The sequence below is a fragment of the Carcharodon carcharias genome, chromosome 9 (genome assembly GCF_017639515.1).
Source record: "Carcharodon carcharias isolate sCarCar2 chromosome 9, sCarCar2.pri, whole genome shotgun sequence".
Lineage (NCBI taxonomy): Eukaryota > Metazoa > Chordata > Chondrichthyes > Lamniformes > Lamnidae > Carcharodon > Carcharodon carcharias.
Genome location: NC_054475.1, coordinates 132793174 through 132811976, shown reverse-complemented (window position 1 = coordinate 132811976; position 18803 = coordinate 132793174). Strand labels below are relative to the sequence as shown.

At 41.3% G+C, this 18803-nt stretch overlaps 1 protein-coding gene across 2 annotated transcripts in view; it reads right to left on the bottom strand.

Moving 5' to 3' along the window:
* The window catches only part of arhgap20b (Rho GTPase activating protein 20b), a 121775-nt gene that overhangs the window by 44812 nt on the left and 58160 nt on the right, over nt 1-18803 (bottom strand). For both annotated transcript variants that reach the window (XM_041196233.1, XM_041196232.1), the window contains exons 2-6: nt 18500-18585; nt 9033-9203; nt 5632-5781; nt 5487-5528; nt 2524-2608 (exon numbers count right to left, since the gene is read on the bottom strand). In XM_041196233.1, coding sequence (XP_041052167.1) covers nt 2524-2608; nt 5487-5528; nt 5632-5781; nt 9033-9203; nt 18500-18582 — 531 coding nt within the window. In that variant the 5' untranslated portion in view covers nt 18583-18585. The remainder of the gene's footprint in view (nt 1-2523; nt 2609-5486; nt 5529-5631; nt 5782-9032; nt 9204-18499; nt 18586-18803) is intronic.

Sequence of the window (18803 nt, the reverse complement as noted above, 5' to 3'; positions counted from 1 at the left end):
AAAGTTTAAATGCTAAGATTGTGAATGCCATTACTGCAGGAGCCCACCAAAACCAGCAAGTGCTGGAAAATCCTTTGTGCATCTTCAATGGTCTCAGCCTGCAACCAAGTTCCTAGAACCAAGACCAAGAATTCTGCAAGACAAATCCACTTGAAAGAACCTTCACTGGATATTGACTTGCTGGACTCTGGACTCACGTGAAAGCATAATTCTCACTTTTATTGTGGTGTCTGCCCTGAACCCTTTTCTATCCCTTATCCCTCTTTAATTGTATGTTAGTAAAAAAAGGGGTGGATGTTGCAAAACCCCCTTCCTGTGTTGTGTATGTGTGCGTGTAAAATAAGCTTATTATTTTACCTTATCTTGAGTTTGCTGTGGGGCTATTAATAGAGTATTGGATCACTCCACACCGAAGGATTGGGGAACATATGCCACCACTTATAAAAGAGGGAAATCAAAATCAAAAACACCTTTCTGTTTACGGACAGGTAGTGAATGGACAATTCAAGGCTGTTTAAATGAATCCCCCGTCCAGTCCATAACAAAACATATCAGCACGGTGGAGCAAAGCACTCCCATAGTTGTGATCAATGTCCAGCAATTTCAGCCCAATGCTTTCATTGTGACCAAATAGGACACATCAGGAAGCTGTGCAAAGCCAAAACATCAAAACGTAAGAGGATTCACGTGGTTGAGACTGCACGCCAAGAGGACACAACCATGCTTCTCGGGTGAGGTCAAAGATCCTGGATTTTCATTCTGGAATGTGGACATCTCAGTTAATGGCCATCTCACAAACTTTAAATTGGACATGAGAGTTAGTATTATGGCCCTATTGGACAAAGAACTGTGGCTGAGAGATCTAGGGCTAGGAAACAACAGACAACCACTTTATGGACCTGGGGGAATCTGACTCCTGGTCATAGGCATGATTCTGGAACCATTCAGGTATGGAGGCAATCAAGTCTTTGAGCTGATGTATGTCATTCATAACCAGTCTTGTTCTCTCTTGAGCAGAGATGCCTGTGTAGCCTCGAATTTCCTCAAAATGGCAGAATATGTCGAGACAACAACTGTTATAAATTATATAGAACTGCAAACTCCTAAGAGCTCCAACAAGAAAGATTTTCTTGACTGGGACTTCAGCTCTGAATTTTCTTCTCTCTTTGCAGAGCAGGTTTGTCCACTTTTGTTACAAGTTCCAGAATCCCCTCAATGGTCAGACTAGCCAACCAGTCAGATGGTTACCATGACACCTCCAGTAGATGACAATGAGGAATCAGTAACAAGAAGAGCCTCAACCTCTGGCTCCGACAGCAGTTGGAGAGATAAACCCTAAGACCACAGAGCAGGCACTGCAATCACCCAGCCAGCATGACAGTGCAACAACCAATGCTGGGACAGAATAGCATCTATCCATTGACAATAGCACACCATACAGCCAAACACAAAAGTATGCTTGCTACCATGTCACACCCTCACAACAGGAAGAGCTATCTTCCATCTCAGCATGTGTCACAGCTAGCTGCATGAAGGAAAAAGAGAAAAAAATACTATAGGTATGAGCCCAGAGTTTGTCTGCTTCATAAATAGTGGGATAAACCAACCACCGTATATTACTACAATTGGAGAATTGACAAAGCATGATTCAATGCCAAAGAACAAAAAAAATTATGAAAAGCACCCAGATGCCAGAATAACCTCTGATTCAACAAAGTTAATTGCTGCAACAGAGCCTACCACTCCTCCAACAGTAGTGAAAACAAGATATGAAGGGTTAGAAGGCCTCCAGACTTCCTGACCCTATGAACTCAAAAGACTTAGGGGGGCAGATGGGTATTAGTAATGATGTAAATACATGGGGTAACCTGGGATAACTTGTAAATACGTTGGATAAAGACTTGGGGAGAGGTGTAGTGTAAGGGTCTGGCGCATAAAGTGTTAATGTGGGACTGAGTACAGTACCAGCCACACAGTAAGAGAATACATGATCATCACCTAGGAGTCAGTGTAGTGTTGGACACAGCCATGTGTACAAGCAAGCATGGAGACAGCACCCAGCTTGGACCTTTACTGCACCTATGTATATAGTTTTTAGTTAAGAAGTACTTACTGTTGAACTACCTAAGACTATGAACACCTTAATAAGACTGACCGAATTATGCCCAACACATTACAATAGTGCACATACAGGCATCAAGTAAGAGCAGGATCAGTCGCAGCTGTAATGTCAGACAGTCTCCCACCATTCACTGTGCAAACCCATACATAATTTGCCACTTGCATAAGTTGTTGGGAGGTGTGGAACTATACTACAGCAAGAACCTGTAACTCCAGGAAACACAAAGTGATAATTGGGCAAAAAAATTATGATTTACAGCATCACTTATAGCCTTGTCTTAATAGAAGACATTTATCTACTTTTAGCAAAATCTGTAAAACAAATTTAATCCCAAGCAATTTGAAAAGTTTGTCTTTGGCAGTGCTTTTTTATATATTCAACATAGAAATGGCAATACATACCAAGGCACCACTCTGTGTTGTCATCACTAGCATCTTCATGGATATTTTCTTTGGATACTCATTCTGCTTCATCTCATTGATTTGCCTGTGTCCAGATCAAACAGCTGTAATTAGTATCTGTTAACAACAACTTGACTCTGTGAACAATCTGCTTTCATCTTGCACAACCAAAGAAGGTCTGAAACAATGTATTCCACAGATCAATAACGTTTTTGAGAATTAAGAAATTGTTTCTACCAACTTCTCTTTTCCTCTTTACTCCTCAAAGTGGTACAGTTCCGTTGATGTTGGACCTTCTCCATTACCTTAGTCGAGTAGCCATTCTTCATGTGTCAATCTTGACAGTGAGTGCTAGCAGTCCATTTGACTAGGGCATAATGGGCAAAATGCCATCCTTTGATTATTGGATATTCATATGAACTTTCCAGTACAAGTCCCTGGAATGTAATAAGGAACAGGAACCCTGGCTGATATTTCTAGTTGTCTAGCCTAGTGTCAAATGTGCTTCAGTTGAGATTATTGCAACTCAGGGATTAAACCTGGGACTTTTCTACCCTACGGAATTTTAAAAAGATACTAAATACATAAAGTGAAGAGAATTTTCGTTACAATACTCACGTCACTTTTAAAATTTTTGAACTTGATTCTCTGTTACTTCATAATGCAGCAGTTATTAATGTGGTACTAATAGAATTTGAGCACAAATGTATTCTTTATATAAACAGAATCACAAGTGGCATAACATAGAAACATGGAAACTAGGAGTGGGAGTAGGCCATTCAGCCCTTCGAGCCTGCTCCACCATTCAATATGATCATGGCTGATTATCTTGAAGCGATGTTCCTGCTTTTTCTACATGCCCCTTATGCCTCTAATATCCAAAAGATTATCAATTTCTTTCTTGAATATACTTGGCAACCCGACCTCCACAGCTTCCTGTGGTAGAGAATTCCACAGGTTGCCCACTCTCTGAAGGAAGAAACTTTTCCTCACCTCAGTCCTAAATGGCCTGCCCCATAGCCTGAGACTATGGCCCCTGGTTCTAGACTCCCCAAACAGGGGGAATATCCTCCCTGCATCCAGTCTGTCTAGCCCTGTTAGAATTTTATACGTTTCAATCAGATCACCTCTCATTGTTCTAAACTCTAGTGAATACAGGCCCAGTCGAACCAATCTCTCCTCATACGACAGTCCTGCCATCCCTGGCATCAGCCTAGCAAACCTTCGCTGTACTTCCTCTATGGCAAGTATATCCTTTCTTAGGCAGGGAGACCAAAACTGCATGCAATGCTCCAGGTGTGTTCTCACCAAGGCCCTGTATAACTGCCAGTAAGACACCTGACTTCTGAACTCAAATCCCCTCGTAATGAAGGCCAACATACCATTTGCCTTCCTAGTTGCTTGCTGCACCTGCTTGTTTACTTTCATTGACTGGTGTAAAAGGACACCCAGATCCCTTTGTACATCCATATTTCCCAATATATCACCATTTAAAGAATACTCTGCTTTTCTGTTTTTCACACCGAAGTGTTCTACTTTCTCTACTAATTAAACTGCTGCAATCATTAGCTTAAACAAATTAAGATGAGGACTTTGGACTGCAGTGGGAGTGCTTGGAGTGGAATAAGGCCCCTAGCATAGTTAGTATTCTTTAAAGGGAATAATTAATGAGTTTAATCCAAAGGGAAGTCATGGCAGCAGAGCTTGCACCCATGATATGCTCCTCCTGAGCAGGGAAGTGTAACAAAGCTGTGCAATTTCTGTTAGTAAGACCACCATACAACATGAAACTTCTGTATGACATGGCCATTCATTAAAGCAATCATCTATGCTCCCAGACTCAAGGGCAAGGAAGAGGGAGACCCAGACTTGCTCACGACTAATATAGAAAGGAGCGGAGTGCGGGAATAACAAGGTTCAGTCTACAGCTCGGCACAAGAGTCAAACGGACTCGCAACTTTAACTCCGTTTCTCACTCCACAGATGCTGCCAGATCTGATCTTTTCCAGCAATTTCTGTTTTTATTTCAGCCTACAACCAGAATTGCAATCAAATGTATTTTAAAGCAGCTTTTGTTTAAAATTGTCTAAAATTTCAGGAGGCACCCCCAGCCTGGCTTTCCAGAATAATTGTTGTCTATTGTCTGCATCATGAGGACCATATTGGCAAAGCCATGGCAGGGTAAAATAATTAATTACCACCAGTACCAGCAACACAGAATGTCTACAGATCCATCATCTATGAAGATGCCTTCCACGCATTACCAAACCTACACTGTTTGTTCAAGAGGAAAGCCATGCCTGCCCAAGTTCATGTCCAAACCACTTTGACATTGCCTTTCATGTACAGCTCTTTAAGTGCCATCGATTGTCACCTTAAGCTCAGCTCCTGATATTTCGTAACCAATAATGTGTGATACATAACCTGCAGCTTCTTCTAGGCCATTCCTTTGTGAATGTAGTAAACCTGTTGTCAGGCAACAGATTTCCACTAGGACAATCTGATGGAAATCTGGTAACCTTGGGCCTCAGCAGGAGATATAGATATAGACTGAAACAGCAATATTAGTAGCAACTCCTTACCTCCTACCCCACAGTAACTTTTGGATTACTCCTGAATGATACACTAACCGCAATTTTAAAGCTTTGATCACTTTTCAGTGAACATTCCCAGAAAATGTTCAAATGTAGAAGTTGAATGAGAGTAGGTTAGGGTCAGATTGTGATGGCCTCTACAAGCCAGTTAACACTCACTGTCTAAACTCGCTCATGAAGAATGTCCCCATGGCGAGGTTGCAGAGAGTAGCTAACACCAGTGGAACTCTACCCCACTTCAAGAAGGAAATCACAAATGTTAATATCCATTTTATGGTATTTTTGTCAGAATCATATCACAGAGACACCACTCTGCACCACATAAAACATTACATGTACCGTGGCTTACAGAAGAATTAAACTTCTTACCATTGCAGTGCTGAAAGCCATTTTTCCTTTGCTTCTGCAGAACTGAAAGATAATTAGCAAAGATTGAGTAAGTTTTTGACATCAAAGTCTTTCCATCGCACCCTCCCACAAAAACTAAACAAGAAGTTTCAAAATGATCTTTCACCTAAAAGTGATCACACAGTTAGTGGTGGGCCATCCGATGACAAAAGAATTTTCTGGAGTTGTTTTCCTCTCACATACTTCATCGATGCAGAAGGCTGTCCACATTTCACACAACCTGACCTGGTTCTTCAGCTTTAAGTTTGTTGATGACCTGTGTGGTATTGAGGAATAGAATGGAAAATTCAATCAGGTATCCTGCAGATGATGATTACCTAGTGACCTCCGTTGTAAAGTGTTGTGTGAATGTCAGGTGAAAGATGGGCTTGGCTGTGCTGCTTTCACAGTTGAATAACTGGAGGGGTGGCACGCGTTGTTTCAGTTCACATGTGAAGAATTGCCAGTTGGGTGAGGTAACTGAGGGCTGTCAGTTTCCATGAAACTGTAGAGCCGCCAAGAATCAGTGCCTCGATGAAGAAAATAAATAAGTAATGGTGGTGTAAAATTGGATATGTGCAGTCATCCTGTTTCCAGAACAGCTATGTGCATGTTCCCTTCATGATGTTTGGAAGTGTTAAATTATAGAAGCTGTCCTCCCCCAAGCATCTAGGTTTTACAGCCTTCAAGTACCATATGAACTTGTATTTGAAAAATAAATGTTTACATCCATTTCATGGTGAAATTTGCTATTAAAACGCGAGTCAGCTCCAGATGCAGTACTATATTTGCCGAATATATTTGCAACATTTTATAACGGCACAGCATCACAAGTTACAGTTGGAAACGACAGTGGGAGAGTGCAGCCAAGAATTAAATTATTTACCATTTTGGATGAGCCAATATATTAGAGAGAAAGGAGCCACACAGAGGGTGCTAGAGAATTATCTTTCATTATATGGCTGTGATACTGTGGTGACTTTCGTTGTGATCTTTATGGGTTAAGTTATGCCATGATAGAATAAGCTTAAAAAAAAGTTTGTATCATTTTTTACATTCCTCAATATGCTGTATGCAACATTAAACAAAGATGTTGGCAAGAAACTTACCAAATGAATAAGATTGACCGCCAGGGTAAGCTTCCCTTTGCTTGTTAGATTAGTAATTATATAAATTGAGTTACACAATACACTCAGTTCCTTTTTCCACCTTACCTTTCATAGAATAAGAAATTGGGAATTTTAGGCTATGAGAGTCAGCAACTATGTAGATAGTTAACCAATAATAACTTTTTAAAATGTATAACATTTTTTATCCTTTCTTGGGATGTGAACAGCACTGGCAGGGCCAGCAATTGTTGCCCATTCCTAATTACCTTTGAGAAGGTGATACTAAGCTGCCTTCTTGAACCTCTGCAATTCATTTGGTGTAGATACATCCAGGGCAGGATTTTTACTCCACCCCTCCATCTGAAGAGTTAGTAGGGAACACATCCCCGCCACTACCAGCTGCCCCGCAGCATTTAAAGCTGTAAGGAGCTTTAAATCGTCTAAAGGCAGGACATCTGTCCTTCATTCAGGACAAAATTCTGCTTCAGAGAGTTGTCAGCCGATCAGATTGGCCAGCAGCTGTGTAGTCCCTGCAGCGCCAGCAGCAGCAGTGCCAGGACTGGGACTACAAGAAGTACCCAGATTGTAAGTCCTGGAGTCTGGGACCAGGTTCATGCAGGCAGTCTCACAGTGGGGAAGGGAGGTGAGGCCCAGGGAAGTGGGGAGAGAAGGGTAGGGATCTTGATGGAGGGGCCAGCAGGGGCAGAATACTCATAAGGGACAGACTTTCTGGGATTCGCCCGATGTGGAAAGGAGGCTGTTAAGGTAGGAGAATCCTCCCCTATTCTCATCCAAGGCCCAAGCATGGTGCCTTGCCAGGCTTCCCCCACCATTGAACTCTTCCCGCTAGCATCAACATTGAGGTTGGGTGGGAAACAGCCCTTAACTGGTTATTATTTGCCCAATTGGGGTAAAGGCCAGCTGGACCAGCCTAGGTCTTTCCTGTCCCCCATAAAATTGAGGACAGGCTGGAACAGATAGGAGGACAGTGGGAAGGCCAATTGGGGAAGTTTACAGCAACAGGCGGTGAACCATAAAATTCAGCATCCACAGGGCTATTAGGAAAGGATGAAAGAGCTGAATTCCAGAGGTGAGGTGACAATGATTGTCCTTGACATCTAAGCCTCATTTGACTAACTGTGGCATCAAAGAGCCCTAGCGAAATGAAGCCAATAGAAATGAGGAGAAAATCTCTACTGGTTAGTGTTATATCCATAGCACAAAGGAGGTTGATTGTGGTTTTAGAGGTCAATCATCTCAGTCCCAGGATAGCACTGCAGAGTTCCTCATGGTAGTATCCTAATCCCAACCATCTTCATCAATGACCTTCCCTCCAACATAAGGCCAAAAGTTGGAATGCTCACGAATGATCACACAGTGTCCAATACCATTCACAACTCTTCTGACACTAAACCAGTCCATATCCACATGCAGCAAGGCCTGGACAACATTCCAGCTTGAACTGATAAGTGGAAAAAGACATTTGCACCACACAAGTGGCAGGAATGACCATCACCAATAAAAGAGAATCCAACCATCTGCCCTTGGCCTTCAATGATTTTACCATCACTGAGGTCCCCACCATCAACATCCTGGGGGTTAACATTGACCAGAAACTTAACTGGATCAACAATATAAATACTGTGGCTGTAATGGCAGGTCAGAGTTTGGAATCCTGCCGCAAATAACTCATCTCCTGACTCCCCCAAAATCTGTCCACCATTGACAAGGCACAAATCAGGTGTGTGATAAAATATTCTTCACTTGACCGAATGAGTGCAACTCCAATGACATGTAAGAGGCTCGACACCATTTGGGACAAAGCAGCCAGCCTAGTTGACATCCTATCCATCACCTTAAATATTCACTCCCTCCACCACCTGTGCACAATGGCAGAAGTGCATACTATCTACAAGATGCACTGCAGTGACAAGCCAAGGTTTCTTCGACAGCATATTCCAAACCTGAAACTTCTATCACTTGAAAAGCCAAGTTCCCCTCCAATTCACACACCATCCTGACTTGGAATAATATTGTTGCTCCTTCACTATCACTGGGTCAAAATCCTGAAACTCCCTTCCTAACAGTACTGTGGGTGTATCTATACCACGTGAACTGCAGTGGTTCAAGATGATGGCTTACTTCAAGGGCATTCAGGAATGGGATGGTCTTGCCAGCGTGCTTACGTTCCTGGAAAGAATTTTTTTTTTAATCCGAGGTCTGCGTATACTCACCAACAGTGTGTGAGCTGGAGACTGTCTTGTAACAGAGGAAGAATTACAATAGTTAAGATTATCGCAGTTTGCTGCATGGTGAAAAGTTCAACAGAAGAGAACCTGACAATAAATTACCTTAAGTAGAGCAAAAAAACATTATTTCTAATTCATAACCACTCAAATTATGTGCATGAAATGCTTACTTTGATTTTGTAATCACCAAGACATCACTAAAGAGGAAGAGATGGCGTTCCTGTGTCTGCAATCCTGTTGTGAGCTGGACTCGTTCATCCATGATAAAGGCTGTAGTAGGGCTGCTGAAGGCTCGAACAAGTGACTTGCTGTCAGGTGACGTAGGGGAAATCAGTCCATCTCTGTGCAGAGAAACCAGTTGTCAAAAAGTGTCCAAATTGTAGGAAAGGGAATGATATTAATTATAAACATTTGTTCTTAAGGATTTTTGGTGCTTGTCAAGTTATACATTAAGAAAGTGTGATATACCTTTTTATCTTATGGCCTACTCAGTGTTTGCCTTGTAAAATGCCTGGGATTGTTTTATTACATGCAAGGCACATTATAAATGTAAATTGTTGTATTACTCACTAACATTTTTCTGGGCTACAATCATATCCCCATCTTACTTAAAGGCAACTCTTAGGAATGCTGCATCACAAAGTCATTGCCTGTATCTGTGATTTGCCACATAATAAGCACATGATTTTAATCATGATGCTATAGACAGTAACCAAGTAGAGTGAAGGCACTTGCCCACAAGAGGAGTGAAAAATAATGATAGGAATATACTATGAATTAGATTCAATTAATCAATACTGAGTAATCACACTCACCTGTATGTGAAATTAGAAATTTAACACAGATGTTTAGTGGGTAAAGCATTTCCTACAATACAACAACGACTACATTTCAAAAATACTTCATTGGCTGTAAAGAGCTTTGAGATATCTGGTGATCGTGAAAAGCACTATATTCTTGGGAGTCTTTTTGATCTTCTCACATTAGAATTAAGAACAAATTTCTAAAGAAAATATTTGATTCAGACTCAGCTACCACCTTTAAATGAGAGTGGATTGATATTTGTTGAGAAGGGGAGTGGAAGGTTGTAGGATATTAATAAGACTGCTTGGTTTTGTTTCAAAGGAAGGAAGGGAAGGAATTAGTGTTCCTTAAAATAGAAAATCAGTGGGTGTTGGTAGTGTAGTAGGGGGAGGTTGGGTTGAATTTTATGATAGAAGATGAATCCTGAAAGGGCCAGATTTGAGTTAAATGATCTTTTTCAGTCCAGGCTTCTCCAATTCTTAAAATGATGGAACACCTGAGTGGGAGCTTTTGCTTTGCATTTAACTAGCTCTATTCATGCTTGACGCAGATGTTGGATAATCCATGGAAAATGCTCCATTCCTCCTACAGTAAAATCCTTCACTTTAGAATGTATTTCTCCTCAACAGTTTTACCTCGCGGATTGAAACTGTCAGTGGGTTAACAAAAAATACAGAACCCATCCGTCAAAGCTTTTCTGAAAGCTCTCTTTAAAAATGTCTGTTGGGCTGAGTGACAGGGGAAGATTAAATACCTCCCCGGTTCTGTACTTGGCACATCAGCCATATCAACACTTTTAGAATATAGCGCTTGTACTGTCACAGTAAAATCACATGCCTATGTGCATTTACCTCACATAGAAGCTTTCAAGCATTATCAGCTTTAAACTTCCAAAGGGTTCATAAGCTCATGGAATTCACCCATTTCAATCACCATTGGAATATGGCAGTGACTGACAGGCTTGATGGGATGATTGTCATCTCCATTATAAATCAAGCTGCCTTAAAGTTAAAAACAAAAATAATGCAAACCAGCCGGTCTCAGGTTTGATATGTGCTTTATGGTGGGTTATTAGATCTCACCTGTGGCACCAGCTGGGGTGTTACAATTGGACATGGGAGGGAGAAAACATGCCACGATCTTACGTATTTTTATGTTTTTTTCCAGAGGCACCTGCTGGAAAGTGAGTTAGTGTACCCGTCATGATATGATAATCATGATATGATGATATGATCAGTGGGGTTGGATATGATGCCCTTTGATTGAACAGCCTGTTCATGAAGCGATATTAATGTCTATAATGTTATTAGAAAATTATTTTCTTTAAATAGAGTTCTAGTGGGGTCTGTGTCTATGTGTGTGTCTGTATGTGTCTTAATTGGATTAAAGATAGCTAGTCTGGTTGCTTTGATATATAGTAGTTTCGAAATGTTAATTAGGTAAGTGTAAAGAGGGTAGAAGGTAAAGTGTAAATTTGCATTGTTGAAAGAAACCACTCAAGACTGCAGGTGAAATCTTACACCTAGCTAGAAGATGCCAAGCAACATGTTCATTTTTTTCAGCTAATAAAATTGGTGGGATGAAAGGATGTTATTGTTAGAGGAGGTAAAGTTAAAAGCCTAGTGATTAAATGGAAAATTTACATTCAAAGAGAAAGATATGTATAAAGTCGAAAGGAGATAGTAAGGTAGAGGCATTTTAAGATCCAACAAATGTGAGAAACTCCAGCTTGTAAGCCTCAACTCTGTCTGCAAGCACCCAGGGCTGAAAGAAACTAATTTTTAATGTGACCGTCCAGGGTGTACTTTGCCAGGTGTCTGTTTAAATCCATGAGATTTACTGTTGCTTTAACGGAGGTGCAACTTACAGTCAGATTAATTAGGGGATTTTTGTAATTATTATGGTAGTAATTTTGTAGACGTATATTTGTGCTTACAATCTTACTTGTATTAATAAATGTTTAATTTAGTTTTGTAAAAACCTCTTGAGACTCGGTGGTCTTATTACTACTGAATTCAAAGCCTGCATCTCAAAACATACAAATTGCAAAAATGGGTTATGACAGTTGTTTCAAGTTTCCCTCTAGGATTTGAACAACTCAGCCTTTACCATCGGCTGTGTTATAATATACCTGCCAAAATCTAGAACCATAGAATTATAGAATAGTACAGCACAAAAGAAGCCATTTGGCACACCAAGTCTGTGGTGTGCCAAATGGCTTCTTTTGTGTCTGTGTTGGCTGTATTGAAGAGTAATCCAATTAGTTCCACTTCTTTGTTCTTTCCCTATATCCCTGGATTTTTTTATCCTTCAAACATTTACACATTCCCTTTTGAAAGCTACTATTGAATTTTTTTCCATCAGGCTCTGCATCCCAAATACTAACCACTTATTGCATAAAAATGTTTTTCCTCATGTAGCCTCTTTCACCAATCACCTTAAAGCTGTACCCTCTGTTTATCAACTCTTCAGCCATCAGAAACTGTTTCTCTTTCCAATACATAATAGTTGTATATAAGAACATAAAAAACATATGAATAATGGCCCGGCCTTGAGCAAAGGAGCAGACAGTGTCTTGCGCATGTGGAATCAAACCCCAGCAAGCATCAATGAATTAAGGACAAAAAGGGGAGGCAGGAATGAATAGTATTTGCGATTGGAAAGAAAAATGCATTAAGTGGACTAATGAGGCAAAATAAAATAAGCCTTCAATTTTCATGGCGTACTACTAGTTATGGAGTTCTTGTGGTGTAGTGAGTAGTGTCCCTACCTCTGAGCTAGAAGTTCTGGGTTCAAGTCCCACTCTAGGACTTGATGGCCAATGAAGGTATGTTCAATACATGGCCAGACAGGTTGGCTATCAACATGTAAATTCTTCCAATATATGCCAGTGGTAAGAGCAGGAGAGACTTCTAGTCAGGCATGTGATGGGAAGATAATTGCAGCCTCTACAATTGCTATTCATGTAAAATTGCATATTGTCACAGCAATAGTTGGCACAGGAATGATTGCTGTAGACCAGATTGGTGCCAACAGCGTGGGGTTTGATCCCTGTTCTAGCTGGAGTGGATTTAGAACCTGCATCCTTGCCCTGCCTGTGATTGATGTTGTGGTGTTGTTGGAGCTGCCTTTGGGTTGTAGAATGAAGAAGACTGCTATGTTATGAAAGGCTAAACTTTTTTTTGGTAACAGTTTTTGAGCAAAGTTTGAACCAGTTTTTTTTTAATTAATAGTTTTTGGGTAAAATGCCAGATCTTGTAAAAGTTAGTGATTACCAATAATGGCTCTTTCAGTTTTCCCGTGCGTCAGTATAGCATCAAATCACTGACAGTGAGAGGCTGAACCTGCTTTTAGGTTGCATAAATTCTGGCTTCTGTAAACAAACCAGGAGCAAGAAAATTTCACTAATGCTCTTGTAGACTAAGCCAAACTGACAACAATTAATTACGAAGCAATATATCAAAGCAGCTGTTTAGATTTTTCAGTCGTAGTTTCCAGGACGGAGAGAAGGTTTGTGCAGCCATTTGCCAAATAAAGGCAAGAATTTCTGAGAAAGCAGTGATGGCTAAAAGCTCACTCTAAGCTTCAGCTGCTGGGAAGACTGAAGTGCTACTGAGCATGTGCAGTACATTCCACAGGGAGCAGGGGCTCTGAGATTGATGAATTTTATAGCCAGGGGACAGTTTCATGTAAACTGCACCGCCAATGAAGTACAGATTTCAATTATGCTATGTACGCACGCAATCCTGTTGCTACATACATTATAGCGATTGTCTATGCATACATATGGCTAGGCAGAATACTGGACTGATATTAGATAACTACATGGCTATCAATTGGTTCTTCATGGGGAAAAGCTCTCTAAAGGATAATTAGAATACAATGTCAACCTTAAACAGTTCAAAAAGCTATTTTTATGTCAAAAGATGACAGCCAATTGAAATTTATCTCACAGGTAATATGATTAGCCAGGTAACATAAAAACAAAAGACATATTTGTATATGAGTAATCAAAACACTCACTTGAATCATAGGACCCACTTTACCTCTAATAAGTATCTTAAAAGATTTTAAGAATAAAACAAAAATAACTGCTCTGGGAATGAGTTTCTCAGTAAAGGCCCATGATAGAATATATGTTGTTCCCCTATATTGTCCTTATAACTTTTTGCTTGCTCCTTTCCTGAAGGCATAGGGCTGGATTATACACTGAGGGCAGGTGCCCTGCACCCTGGTATAAATTTTGGGGGTGAACCTGCCTGCACCTGACCTGCTTGATCTGCTTTAAATTTTCAGGTGACGGTCCTTTAATTAGTCTGAGGTGGGTCATCAGTCTGTCTTCAAGGAGAAGTCCTGCCTCACTGAGCTGCCAGCCAACAGCTCTGTGCCACACCAGAATTGGTGGCCATTGCTGGTATTGCGGGAGGCCCAATAGGAAGCAGAACCATGGATGCTCCCAAACCCAGGTCAGTCCCAGAATCTCAATGCGGCCAAGTTGGCAGGCTCCAGTGAGGATGTGTGACGGAATGCTGGACAGGTTCAGAGAGGAGGGTGGATGTGGGAAGGCAAAACTGAAGAGATGTGAGGTCGGAAGGGGGGATTTCTGATTGACACACAGGGCTCAGGAAGGAAGCATTCCTCCCCCATTTCACTGCAGCAGCCAGACTACACATTGGGTGCAGGCCTCTCCCGCTGCCCATTAAATCAGAGCGGCAGCAGGAGAAGACTCAATTGGGCCACAGGTAGGCAGACCACCTGAAGCCTCCCCTCAATCTATAACATTGTGGGGGGAAGGGTACGGGTAGCTTGATGTCATAGCATCCTAATTTACAGGGGTTCAACTGCCTGTTCTCCTGCCCCAGGTGGCCTGTAAAATTCAGCCCACTGGCTCCCTCACTGGAGTATGGTTCCATGGGGAACTGACACCCTGCAGTACATCATCCCAGTACAGCTTTTCCACATGCAAGCTATGTGACTTTGAAATGTAGCGCAGCTGGGCCTGAATCATTTCTTATCTGACATTTTCAGATATAAACATTGCAGTAGGATGTTAACTATGGCAATTAGATGTGAGAATATGACCAACTTTATTTCTTTCAATGCAGGAGTGATGTGCTAATTGTTGTTGCCCTAGTACGGCCCTCTGAGAGCAACTGATTCAGCAGCAACAATAGCTTGCATTTATAACACATAACTCATAAAGTAAATGCTATAAGGTGCTTTGCAGAAGAGAAAAAGAGGGTGGAGAGGAATGGATACCAATTAATATTAGGAAAAGAGTTACCCTATGTGACTAAAAGCATAGCACAGAGATAGATTTTAAGGAAGAATTGATGGTGGAAATAGGAGTGGGAAGATAAAAGGGTTTAGGATGCCATGCCGAAACAGATGAAGGCTCTTTCATAAATGGTTGGATCTTTCCTGATTGATAAGTCTCAGAGACAAAGGTCCCAAAACCTGTCATGACAGCTGTAAACTCAGCCAGCTTTTTGGTATGTTGCAATCCAACCTTACAGCAGTGTCTCTGGGATGGGAGGCTGAGGCCCCGATTTTCACTCGTGAGGTGGGGAGCGCGAGTTGTGAAATTGCCTGGCTTGCCACAGCCGCCTGGGGAGAAAATCCCCCAAATGGCATAATTTTTAGTCTGGGGCACAGTGGGGGGGCTGCAGGATGGAACCAAGCATGCCACCCCCCCCGAACGCATGTCGGAGGTGACCACAGGGGCTGCCGATTGCCGAGAGGGCTACTTAAAAGGCTCACCTCTTCTCTGAGACTTCATTTTGTTAAATTTAGGTCCTCTAGTCCACACGCCTCACACTCCATCAACCCCCCACAAATTCCGCACTCCACCTCCACGCCCCCACTCCCATGACCCCTTATTGACTCCATGTCAACTTAATGCTAACTTATGCCAACCTAATCACCTTGCCCTTACACCTTCTGTGCAGTTCATCTAATATCTACCACGGACAGACCTCAAGAGCTATACTGAGATGAAATAAAGGTCGAAATATCTATTCATACAGCCTCCTGGAGGAGGTTGTATAGATTTTATAGATTTTACTGGCTGTATTATCCTAACTTAGAAATATCTTTGTCTGGTGATGCGCCACTTTGAGGTTATTAATATTGAACAATGAAAAACTTGAGGTTGACTCAAACTCTTGAAAAGAGCAAACACTATCGTAAGCAATTTAGATTACTTATTTTAAATCAGTTAACTCTTCCTACAATATTGGTTAAATCAGGAAGTTAGTCTGGAATTACTTGAAACTATTTAAGCTTCTTGAACAATATGTTAAGGTCCACTATGTCAAAACATAATATACCATTAGAAATACAGTCAGCCAACAGAATACAATCAAAAGCTACGTAAATGTACTTTCAGTAGTATTTATCTGATTTGTTTATTTTTGAGTGATTTGAGTGGGTCCAATTGATGTAGGTCAATCACACAGATATTTAAAGGTATATAGATTAAAATTGTGTTGCACAATATTAGTAAAGTAGATTTTACCATATGTGTGTATGAAATTCCTCTGCTCAATTTTTGAACAAGTGTTAATCAATCTTTAAACGGGCAGCTCACTTCTTTAAGATTGCATAGGAATTTAAGATGAATGTGATATCTAATATCACATGATGTGATTTCATTCACTTAAAACAGGAAAATTATCCTGTTATTATTACTTTCAAATGGAGCAACTACTATTTCCCAGATTTTTACTGCCTGCCGCATATGTCCGATGAATTTGCAATAGTAAAGTCGCATGCTTCCTGTAAAACAGTATTTTTAATTACATAAAAATTATCAGTATTTAAATAGGATATTTGCTGTTGGGGATCAATTTCTTTAAAATTGTTGTAGCGAAATACATCTTATCATACCTTGGATTACTTTGAATCCTTTGTCCAAAAGAGAAATATTTATTACTTTATGTCTGTTGGATTTTCATCAATGTAGAATTAACTTTCATAAATTTGATTTAAAAGACTCTATGCTTTTTAGAAGTTTTGTTTTATCTAGTTCAGAACAGCAAGAATAAGAGATGAACTAATAGAGGCCTGATCTTCAGCCCACATCTCCAGTTTCCTGCTAAAGTTTAATTTTGAGTTCCCCATCCTTTGCATCATTAATTCTCACAAGCTAGACCTTTCCTGATCAAATTCCTGTTTTTTTATCCCAGAATTTCCTGCATAGAAACAGGCCATTTTACCCAACAATTCTATGCCCTACACAAGCCTGCTCCCATTCTATTTACTTAATCTCATCCTTTATGCTGTTAATGCTGACTTGGCCAGATAACATTTACCCCAGCTAAAGAGAGAAAAATCAGTTTGTGTTACTCATTTAGCAACCTTTACTGGCAAGTGCACATGTGTGAATGTCAGGTGAGGAGATCAATATCAAATAACCCTGGTTCTCTCCACAGCTGCTGCCTGACCTGAAAATGCTGAGTGTTTCCAACATTTTCTGTTTTGTTTACGTTAAAATGGCCTTGATTTATTTATGAAGATTTTGCATTTGGTTGAGGTACTGGAGGTCCGCTTGCCATCTGTAGAGTCATTGTCCAGCATGAATAAGTGCCATCAGGACAGAAAGGGAGAAAATTGGGGCCAAAGTAAAATCCATTTTTGCAGTTAGTTTTCAAAATATTTTGCAGCCACCTGTGTAAATTTAGCATCTCTCCTACAGTCAATGATGGGGTTCTGCTTAATGAGTAGGCAGAACTGGAGAAAATAATTATAATAAGTAGTTCATATAGAATTGTTGTAGGGCATAATTGTAATCTGCTAACATTCAAATCGGCACCTTGTTTAAAATCCTCAAAGGTCACAGCTGATCAGTCAACATCTCAAAGAGAAAACCTGGTTAATATTTCAGGTGCAGATGTAGCAGGCCTGCTTTCAGTTGCAGCTTGATTTATTTCACCATTGCAGTTTTCTGTGAAATTTTTTATGGCCAGAATTTTACGCTCCCGCTCTTTGGGGTTTTTAGGCAGGGGCCAGGGGGAGCATTAAATCGAAGGATGGGATTCCCTCCAGGTTCCTGCCCACCCTGACCACACAGTGATTTTACGATGGGGCAGGCAAGGCCTCGGACAGGCAGCCCGCCCTTGCTCCGACTGAGGCCATTAAGTGGTTTCCTGCCCAGCCTCAATTTTAAGTCTGGCAGGAGGATTGAATTTGGGTGCGGAAAGGCTGAAATCGACAGAGTTACATCTTGGGCAGGAAGGGGGATGGGCACCTCAATCAGGAGCCCCCTTTCGAAGTCGGGCATTACCCCGCGCCCCGCCCCCCACCATCGCCATGGTCCGATGGCCTCCGGACCTGCCTCCCGACCCCACTCCCCAGCCTCTTCCAAGATCCTGATCGCCCCCTTCATGACCTCCCCCAGCCACCACGCCCACCCCACGTCCCCAGGCCTTGCATGCCCTACCTGCCCTGGGAGCCCTTGAACTTACCTGAGCCTCTGGTCCCCGGAATTAGGCTCCAGCCTCCTCCTGAATTTCTCCTTCAGTCCACTGCAGCGCTATCCCTGTAGGGGTTGGAGAGCTGCTTGTCAATCAGATTGAGGCGGGGTTTCCTCCCAAGTGAGGGCGGAAGTCCCACCTGCAGCTCATTCGAACGTGAAATGACAGTGAGGCACTCGGATTTGGCGGGGATATGTTCTCCACCGACTCTTCGGATAGTGGGAAGCAAGACCCGCCATCTGAAAAACTCAGGCCCATGTGTTTTATCTGGTATTCTGCACCATTGACTCAGTAATTACATCAGTAAAATCGCTCAAATATTTTCCAGAATTTAATTATTAAGAAAATAAAGCTCTGACCTGGATGGTGTTCTTGATTTGCTGAGTGCTTTACTAATTGCCATAGTGGGTGCCGAGCGTCTCCTTTCTACTGCAGGTTTCATCCTCTGCATGAGAAAAGAATAACAGGAATTACATTTGCTCAGCTTTTTAAGATTCAATTTGTAGTTCACAATATAAAATCCCTGCACTATACTTCTTCTCATTCTATCAACCTTATCCTAAATCCAGTAATTTTTAAGAAATTGAAAATGCTGCAATTTTTAAATCAAAGCAGGAAAATGTAGAATCATTCTATGAAGTATGTGGTACAGTACATTTCCTT